Source organism: Thunnus albacares, chromosome 12, assembly GCF_914725855.1.
Source record: "Thunnus albacares chromosome 12, fThuAlb1.1, whole genome shotgun sequence".
NCBI lineage: Eukaryota > Metazoa > Chordata > Actinopteri > Scombriformes > Scombridae > Thunnus > Thunnus albacares.
The window spans coordinates 12916087-12925309 of NC_058117.1; the positions used below are offsets into that span (position 1 = coordinate 12916087).

General features: G+C 38.4%; 1 protein-coding gene across 2 annotated transcripts; it reads right to left on the reverse strand.

Moving 5' to 3' along the window:
* Positions 1 to 3589: 3589 nt before the first annotated feature.
* Positions 3590 to 8521, reverse strand: LOC122994235 (spindlin-Z-like). 2 transcript variants are annotated; one of them, XM_044368811.1, is made up of 5 exons: positions 8410 to 8521; positions 7708 to 7749; positions 6645 to 6904; positions 6027 to 6260; positions 3590 to 4817 (listed from the first exon to the last, which is right to left on the reverse strand). In XM_044368811.1, exons 2-5 carry the CDS (start codon positions 7725 to 7727, stop codon positions 4612 to 4614), a joined length of 720 nt encoding a protein of 239 aa, XP_044224746.1. In that variant the 5' UTR covers positions 7728 to 7749; positions 8410 to 8521; the 3' UTR covers positions 3590 to 4611. The 2 variants fall into 2 exon arrangements, with proteins under 2 accessions (XP_044224746.1, XP_044224747.1); XM_044368812.1 differs by lacking the exon at positions 8410 to 8521 and adding an exon at positions 8188 to 8373.
* Positions 8522 to 9223: the final 702 nt, after the last annotated feature.

The window sequence follows — 9223 nt, forward strand, 5'->3', positions numbered from 1 at the left end:
TGGCTCGAAAAAGCACAGCTAACTGATTGATCAATGCTAATTCATTGCTTGTGTCCCCATTGTGACATCAACAAGGGCAATAACTCTGAACAGCTTGTTTAGACTTGTTAATCTGAAGACTCTGTCCAAACACCACGGAGTACCACATTTATGTAATTTTCCTCCAGTACCTAAATAATATTTCAGCCTGCCAAATCCATACAAAGACTAGACAAAATCCATTTTCCATAACATGTCCCCTTTAAAATTGTAACCTCAGCCAGTAGGGGGTGCTGCAGCATCCTCAGACCCTGTACTTCCTGCATTATGAGTGAGCTATGTTTTGCAGGTAAATTGCCTTCAGAACTGATAACTTGACATACTATTTTATCATTTAAATAATTTCTTTCTTTTTTTTAACATATCTTTTTTTATCTTGCATTTTTATGTTGTGGTTGGGTCCAGGCCATATCTTTGTTTGGCTAAAGCTTTTCCCTTTGTTCTACTACATTGGCATGCTCCCGAACCTCCCTAGCAGGGCTGTATCAGTATTTCTATAATTCTGGCTACAACCCTGGTCCAAGAGGTTTTTTTATAGAGCACATTGTGCTGAACCTGAGTGTGAAATTTCAAGTCAAGACTTACAGTGTTAGGGGCGTGGCCTTTCCAAAATTTAATTTTTGGGTCTTAATGACAGCGCCACCATCTGGCTGATTGGGCTCATATTTCTTGGGAAGTACATGCACATAATTTCCAGTTATTGGGCCAAGTTTCATGGTTTTACCTCATTCCAGCTCACAGCAATTTGAGCTGGGGCAGAAGACAACAAATGATAATAACACAAACCCTTCAGGGTTTGAACCCTGAACACGTTTTAGTAGACAGCAGTGAGTATAACCACTTTCAGGGTCCAAAAGAAAAGGACATGTATCATTTTAAATGCAGGTCTACAACATACTGGGCCCCCAAGCTCTTCTGCCGCCCACAGGACAGGGACAGAGTTAGAGCCATAACCAGGCACATATGGTCCTTTATTTGTTCTGTTTTGCCTGAACTGAAAACCAAAGCCAGGCAGATGGTGTCATGAAGAAATAAAAAGGCAGAAAGTACTGATGGATGTGTAAAAGGAAGTGCACAACAGGTAATAAACTGCATCAGACACATTCTCAAGAGTGCAGACCTTGTGCAATGCATGTGTTCCCTCCTCATCATTATTACTATCTGGGCACCGAGCCTGGTGTGATGGTATGCCAACTGTTCCCCGATGGCTGTACTGGCACCCGTCACCACCAGCACCCTGGCACCTCGGAGTGACTCTGAAGGATGAAGGGTCTGACTGCAGTCATCAGTAAGCATGTGGCTACATGTGTGGTCAGGACGAGCAGGAATCAGGAGACAACATGTCCTCTCATCAAAGCTGCAGCTGACATTTGATGTAAAGACACAGATAACCCTGCTACATGGATATCAGATATAAGCTGCACCTCATGGCAGATTGTTTGGCATTAAATAATTGCAAATATCTGAGCAGGGGTCACCTCTAATATCATTTGTGGGTGTTGAATGATTTCAAACACCAGCATGACACCATTAAACAAATAGTAGCAAATAACAAGCAATCAGGACTAATTATGTGATCTCATGATAGTCTTTATGTTATTTCACCAGGTACAGAAAATAGGAGAAAGCTTTTCATCTCATAACAGAGGACATTTGCACAGACAAACACGTGCTGCATCTTTAATAGCTCACCTTATGGGGCACAACTAATGATGAGAAAGTAGTCATTAAGGAGTATGTTAATGTTTAGCTAACACAAGTGTCTATTGCTTTAAGATGAAACAGACATTTAAATTATGCTGATCTTGAATCATCTACAGCATTAATCACAAGCTTCTTTTCCTCTGATTTTATTGGCCTTTAAGTGCAGATGCTAATCAAGAATCTAATTTAAATGGGCTCCAAAAAAGTGAAGCAGCGCAACTAGAAGGAAATGTTGAGTTTAACTTTATCGTGTTAGTAACTTGACTTTTTAGCCACGCAAGCGGCACGGCAGTAGGGATGACTGTGTTGGTCAGTCTGTCCACCACTTTGGTCCAGACCGAAATATCAACAACTATTTAATAGACTGCTATGACCTTTTGACATTCATGGTCTCTAATGAGTTTAGTGATCCCCTGACTTTCCTTCTGGCACCACCATGAGGTTGAGGTTGCGGTTTGGGACTTTGGTGATCCCTTAGATTCCTTCCAGACATGTTTTAAGAAGTAAAAATACTATGGTTTTTCCACAGAAAAAAGTACAATGACCCCATCAAAACCCCTTAAAATGACTTCTCGTCCTTCTCCCTTATTGAAAAATACAGAATATATAAATATGCAAATATTGTTCATTTCCACACACAAGATGTCTCCTACTTCACTGGAAAGTCCGTTCTCAGTGTTTGTTCACTGGAGGCTTCAAGTTTCCACATCACACTTGTGTAAACTGTATACTGGACCATTATTGGCTCCAAACTAGTTGTGATGTCACAAATCATGCTCGGAGGTTCACACCTTAAACTCGTATTTTCAGTGAGAAACTTTCCTTCAGCAGATGCATGTGAAAACTTCTAGTGTCAAACTCTGCACATACATCATTCTGCACAGTGAAGCTCAAACATCCAACCGAAGGAAGAAAAACACATTTTCGAGTGGAGGGGGACTTTAACTTTTCCTCTAGCACCATCATCAGGTAAAAACTTTATTTGAAAATTTGTCCTGTACTTTGGTTTATGGCCAAATACTTGCAAAACTATTGACATCCCCACCAGTCTCAGTTGTACTTTGTGTTTAGTTAATTAGCAAATGTTAGCAAGCTAACACACTAAACCACGATGGTGAACATGGTAAACATCAGCTATACATTGTGGACATAGCATTTAGCTTTTATTAAGCTTTAGAGTAGAAGGTAGCATCTATTTTAACTTTAAAAATTAAAACCTTTAAACATTTTACTCACATATCTTTGAAAGTTGTTTTCACCACTACATTTGAAAGGTGAAAATGTGTTCTTTTGAAAAACTAGCACTGGATTGAAGTAACATTTTTGTCAAAATTTGTGAGTCCATTCACGTTTTAAAGAATTCACTGTGTTTAGGGAGGTCAAGATGAGACATTTCTCAGCTCATATAACTGTATAAAGACTGGCATTCACACATTCTGTCACTGCTGTATCAGCAATAAATAGTTAAAGATGTAACAACAGAGGTCATAAGGTCAGGTCCTTGGATTGTAGCTTTAAAGTGATGGATGTCATTATGTAAAGGAAAACAGCCCAATTACAGGGTCAAAATATGCTCAACATTTCATAACAGATTAAGAACAGTATGCTAATTAATCATATATTATATATTAAGATCCAACTTTTAAGCTTTTCATTGGTCATTTGAAGAGCTTAAATAAATAATTTATCAGGAGTTGCTCTTGTTCCTTATCTGATAAAATGTGTTTACTATTTGGTTAAATCTAAATGAATGTGTTACTGCTCACACCCTAATTCACATGATGGAACCACATATAATTTATCCACTGCAACGCAAACAGCTGTCAACAATAACTGGACATGAAAATAATTTTCAAGCATCTTTGTTTAACGTTCATAAAAATGTTTCAGATTATATTTACAGAACAAAACATATTTAGGGTCACAATGAATAATATTTTGAGGCCTGAATATATCATATCACATCATTCAGTTTTGGCAAATAAAGACTTCAGTTCAAAATACTAAACAATGTCTGTAGCCAATTTAAACTACATAAATAGTGTGTAGCACAAACACCGTTGAAACAACTTGACATAAACATCGGAATTTTCTGATATATTATTATAATGTAGAAAACTTGCAGTTTACATGTTGAAACAGAAATATGATACATGACTTTTTAGAATAATCTGTGGTTTATATCCATGAAGTGAGACACAGTCGAGTCTCATCGATGCCTATACACTTTAACTGAAATCTGAGTTCACTGTGATGTAAAATCAGCACACTGGTCAAATGAATATTACTTCTAGATTCAACAAACTGAGGCGTACCCAGTGACACATATAAAGCACAGCAGACAAGTTTTGCCAAAATGTCACCAGCAGCACAGCCAGATATTCCAGATGAAATAAATAGCACAGGCATATAAAAGTGAAATGAAATACAAGTAAAACACAGAGGTATAGGTAAGAAAGCGGATTCTTTTAGTCTTAAGTGTTGTTTACAAAAAGTATGAATTTGGAGTTTGAAAGTTGCACTATACAAGTGTGATTTAATCAAAACAAACCTCTAGCTCCATTTCATCTGCTGGGCTATACAGCTGGTCTCAGACCTGCTTTATTTACACTGAAGAGGACCTAAGAGTCATACATTAAGGTCAACTTAAAATTGAGAATCAAAAACCTAGAAGTCTTGTAATGAGAGAACGAAAAATAAAACCTCTGGGAGCCAAAAAACAAAAAACAAAAAAACAAGACGGGGCTTTTGATCTTCGGCACATCGCCTCCCATTGAGGGAGAAGAAAAATCTGTAACACTAGAACAGGTAACGACTGGTCGGCACGAAGATAAGCCGTCAGCTGAAGACGAGACGGGACAGTCAGTACTAGGTGGTCTTCACCAGGTCGTAGACGTGGATGTGGACATCATCATCATATTTGATGTAGTATACCGTGGGCTTAGCTGGAACCTGGTAGATGACCAATCCCGTCCTCTTCAGACCATTATCTGTGACGTACTCCACCTGTTTACCCACAAGGCTCTCCGGCTCCTCACCCGGCTTTCTGTCAGCTGGCAGCAGGTGTTTGTTTTCTGTGTTAAGGACAGATAAACAATAAGATAAGGTAGAGAAAGACTGAATAAGACCAGCCAGTCAAAGTTTAAACATTTATTAAAAACGCATGGATAAAGGATATACCTCGTGATTTCCTATTTTTTTCTTGTTGTCAACAAAGCTCACATGCAGAGCCAAACCAGCAATGAACTGATCCTACTTACAAGTACTGCGTGTGTAGTGTATACGGTGGTTTGTTTAGAAACAGCTCCAAAGAGTAATACCAGCGATAAGACTGTCAGTCTCAGAAGAGAAGTTCCTTGTAGAGCAGGCGCCACTACACCTGCACAGGAATGCAGTTCTGTTTACAGAGCTTCGCTAGCTTGTTGTGCTACATACCACAACCTCTTGACTTTAGACTGAACTTCTTTGAGAAATTTAAAATGAAGTACAAAGTCAAGAGCTTGTGATGTGTAGCACAACAAGCTAGAAAAGCTATGTAAACTAAACCGCATTCTCACGCATGCACAGTGGCATCTGCTGTACAAGGAACTACTCTTGTGAGAGCGCCAATCTTATCGTTGTTATTACTCTTTGGAGCTGTTTCTAAACAAACCACCGTATACACTACACACACACAGTACTTGTAAGTAGGATCAGTTCATTGCTGGTTTGGCTCTGCCTGTGAGATTTGTTAGTTAGTTTTTGGAGCCGTTCCTAAACAAACTACCGTGATCACAATCTTCATGAGGAAGCATGTCAAAGCAGTGTGGCACACTGATGAGTTTTTAATAGTTTTTGGACAACAACAGAGGCTTATGGCACAGAGGAATATGATAAATAAGGCTTTGGATACACATACAATGTAAGTATTGTATGTAAGATGAATTCATTGTTGGTTTGACTCTGCGCATGAGATTTGTTGACTATAAGAAAAATACAGAAAATGCCAGCCAAATCCTTTAAGGTAGTAAATCATCTACAATATGCTTGCCCCAGTTTATATAAGCGTTTAGCCTAGTTTCCTCCAAGATAGTACTAGTCTCTTTGTGATAAGACCTGAGTGCTCGTTACAAAATGGATTCTTACTTTTAAATAAAGCAGAAACAAGGCAGAGACACTGAAGTGTTTTAATACTGACTATGTAAATTTGTCATGTTCTCTTCCTCCCACCTTTCCAGGAGCATCTGACATATGAAACATTGATGGTTTTATGCGCATAAACAATAAAGCTCTATATATGGTACCTGACTCAGGCAGCACACGTAGATCTCCGTCCTTGTAATCATCCCACAGCTGGTACATGTACAGCACTGGGTCCTTCTCGTAGGTGATATAATACCAGTGGGTCATGATGGGGGCTCGGGACAGCACCATGCCTCGCCACTCGTTTTTCTCACCGTCCTCCTTTTCAAACAGATGTTCCACAGCTCGGCCCACCAGCTCCTCTGCCCCAGGAGGCACCTTGATCTTATTATTCACTGCGGGAAGGACAAGACACTTTGATACGCCTATTAACCAGACTTTTTTTTTTATAGATCCCAGATGATAAAGCATACTGGGACATTCAAATATTATTATCTGACACTGCAGACAAAGCACCAATAAAATCTGCAAAAATCCTTGACAGACAATCAGTTGTGCTTAGTTCAGCTCTTTATCATATTAGACATTCTTAATTAAATTAAATTATTGACTCATGTATTAGATATAATTAGTGTCTCAAGACTCAAGTGTTTCTATAACCAATTACTTTAATAAAAAATGATTCAACATACAGTTTAGTTTAAGTTTTTACATTGCAGGCATATCTGGTAAAAAGTCAAAATATATCCATGATTAGAGATGGATGCTGTGACACTCACCGACTTTCTCTGACAACACCTGGAGGTTGGACACCCGATTGTCTTTGAACAGCTCGATGCCATAGACGCAGTCAAAGCCATCGTATTTGACCATGTAGAGGGAGCTGTTAACGGTTAGGCGCTCCAGGACCGTGCCTTTCCACTTGGTCACGTTACCCTTCTCCCTCCAGGTGTGCTGGATCCTGCGGCCCAGCAGGTTGTCGGGATCTGGGCTCAGGGTCGACGCCGAACTCTCACTCAGCTCTTCACTGCTACGCTTCCTGTCAGCATATTAGTATTAAAATGAGTTGGAGATCTACAGTGTGATGATCTTTTTTAAGCTACAGATAAACACATTTCTGTCATAGGTACTACTAATGAAGACTTTAGTGCTTCTAGACAAGTCATTATTAATATAAACATGGCAGGGTAACTTCACAAGTGTTGTCTTCTAACTGTAGTGCAGACAGGTCGGTGCTAGCCATTCATTGTGAATAGAGCTACAACGACAATCAATTAGTCGATCAACAGAAAAGTAATTGTCAACTATTCTGACAACTGAATAATTGTTTTAGTCATTTAAGCAAGAATGATAAACATTTGTTGGTTGCAGCTTCTCAAATGTGAGGATTTTAGGTTTTTCTGTGTTATACATGACAGTTAACTAAATGTCTTTGGGATTAGGACCATTGTTCAGACAAAACAAGAAATTTGAAGACATCGCGATGGACTAATTTTTCACTATTATCTTACATTTTATAGACAATGCTATCAGCCATATGCCAATCAGCAGATTAATTGATTCCAAAGAACTGGTCACAACATAGTGTAAATGGCATTACAAAAAAATCTATTCAATGAAATATGAATGTTTTAAGGCAGTTTGACACCACTGAGGCTGAGGTTAAATTTAAGAGGGATGCTGGAAACTTTAGGATTAAAGTTGTTAATAGAAGTTATTAGCTTTGTAGGGGGTTTGTTTACAGAGCAGATTACTGTGTGTTCCTGCTGGTGGTGGATCATAGATAAGTATACTGAGGTTCACTGTAATGTACTGTAGGTAAGACTGGCTTGGTGAGCCTACCTGCCCCGTTTCTTTGACATGTTTCCATAAATTCACACAACCCTGTGAAACACAAAAGACACTCAGTTAGTGATAATGACAGGACCCTTCACTCCTCACTAACTTCACATCTTAATAAAAATATTTTAACAGTACAATGATCCACACTTAGTTCTGTACCCAGCGGGTCTGCTGCCCTGAACTCAATCAACCACAGTCATGCAAATTAGCCAACAGACCCGCATTACCGGATGTAAACAACAAAACTGCGACAAGCCCAATGCTACTGCTAACTAGCATAGCTCGATGCTAACACAGACTACAGGTTATATATTTACACAGCTAACTATATGGCTAATAAATGTCTAACTTCACCGAGGCTAGCTGAATAAATGTCAACGAGTCGAGTGTCGTCGAAAATGTGTTGCAACAGTCTGTCTTAAAATAGTAGGTAGCCATGTAGCTTAATAACATTAATGAGTCCTTTCAGTCTCTGTTTACCTTAAATGAGTCACAATTCTGAGAATTTGGCTCCTGCATTTCTACACATAAGCTAACTGAACAAAAGGAAATGCATCGCCATGTAAGCGCTGATTTTGCACCCTGGTTGAAACTGAAATTAACGGGTAAAATAAGGACTGACTTTCAGAAATTAATTTACATTTTTAATGTGCTCGATAAGCTCAATAGGCGGAAGCCGCCAGAATAAACTGTTTGCCCTACCTGATCAATAATTTCACATGTGTTTGTCTTTGCAGAGCAGATTCCACCACCTAACGTAGGCTAAATACACGGAAACGACCCTGATGTGGACTACAACTACCAGAAGGACGTCAGAGCTCTCAAAGCATTCTGGGACTTGAAGTCAGTTTCATGTATTTCCTGTCAATTTAGTTCAACCACTAACAACTCTGGTGCAAAGTGACCACGTTTACATAGTCCTGTGTTTAATGTATACATGTTATATTATGAATTACTTGATATTCATATTAACAATATTTTTTCCCTTTTCGTTGTTTGTGATTATGTTGAAGCAACGAAAGTTTTAAAACTACATTCCCCATCATTCACCACATGTTAATGCCACTGTTTGTTTGTTTTTTTTAAGTTTAATCGTTGACTACTGCAAATTTCCACTATTTTTTTTATCCCCTTAACACCAAAATAAAAATATTACAGTCACAGACAGAGCTAGAGGAAGCAAGTTTTAAAAAGCAAGTTATTGAAGGTAATCAATATAGCCTAGCTCGGCTAAAATGTTTTTCTTCTTCTTTTAAATTAAATTTTAAGTTTAAATTACATTCCGCTAACACTTTTTAATCTGATGTAGGTTATAACCCCTCAATGTGTATCTTTATTGAAAACTAAAAGCCAATTTATGAATTTAAAATAATTATTTTAGCTTAAAATCACACAATTGATATGGGTTTTGCGGTAGCCAATATGGGCAGAATAGCTAAACTGCTAAAGTGTATATATACACCATAAGAAGTACTTTCATATCAACAACATTTTGACTGTTCGCTATCAAGACAGA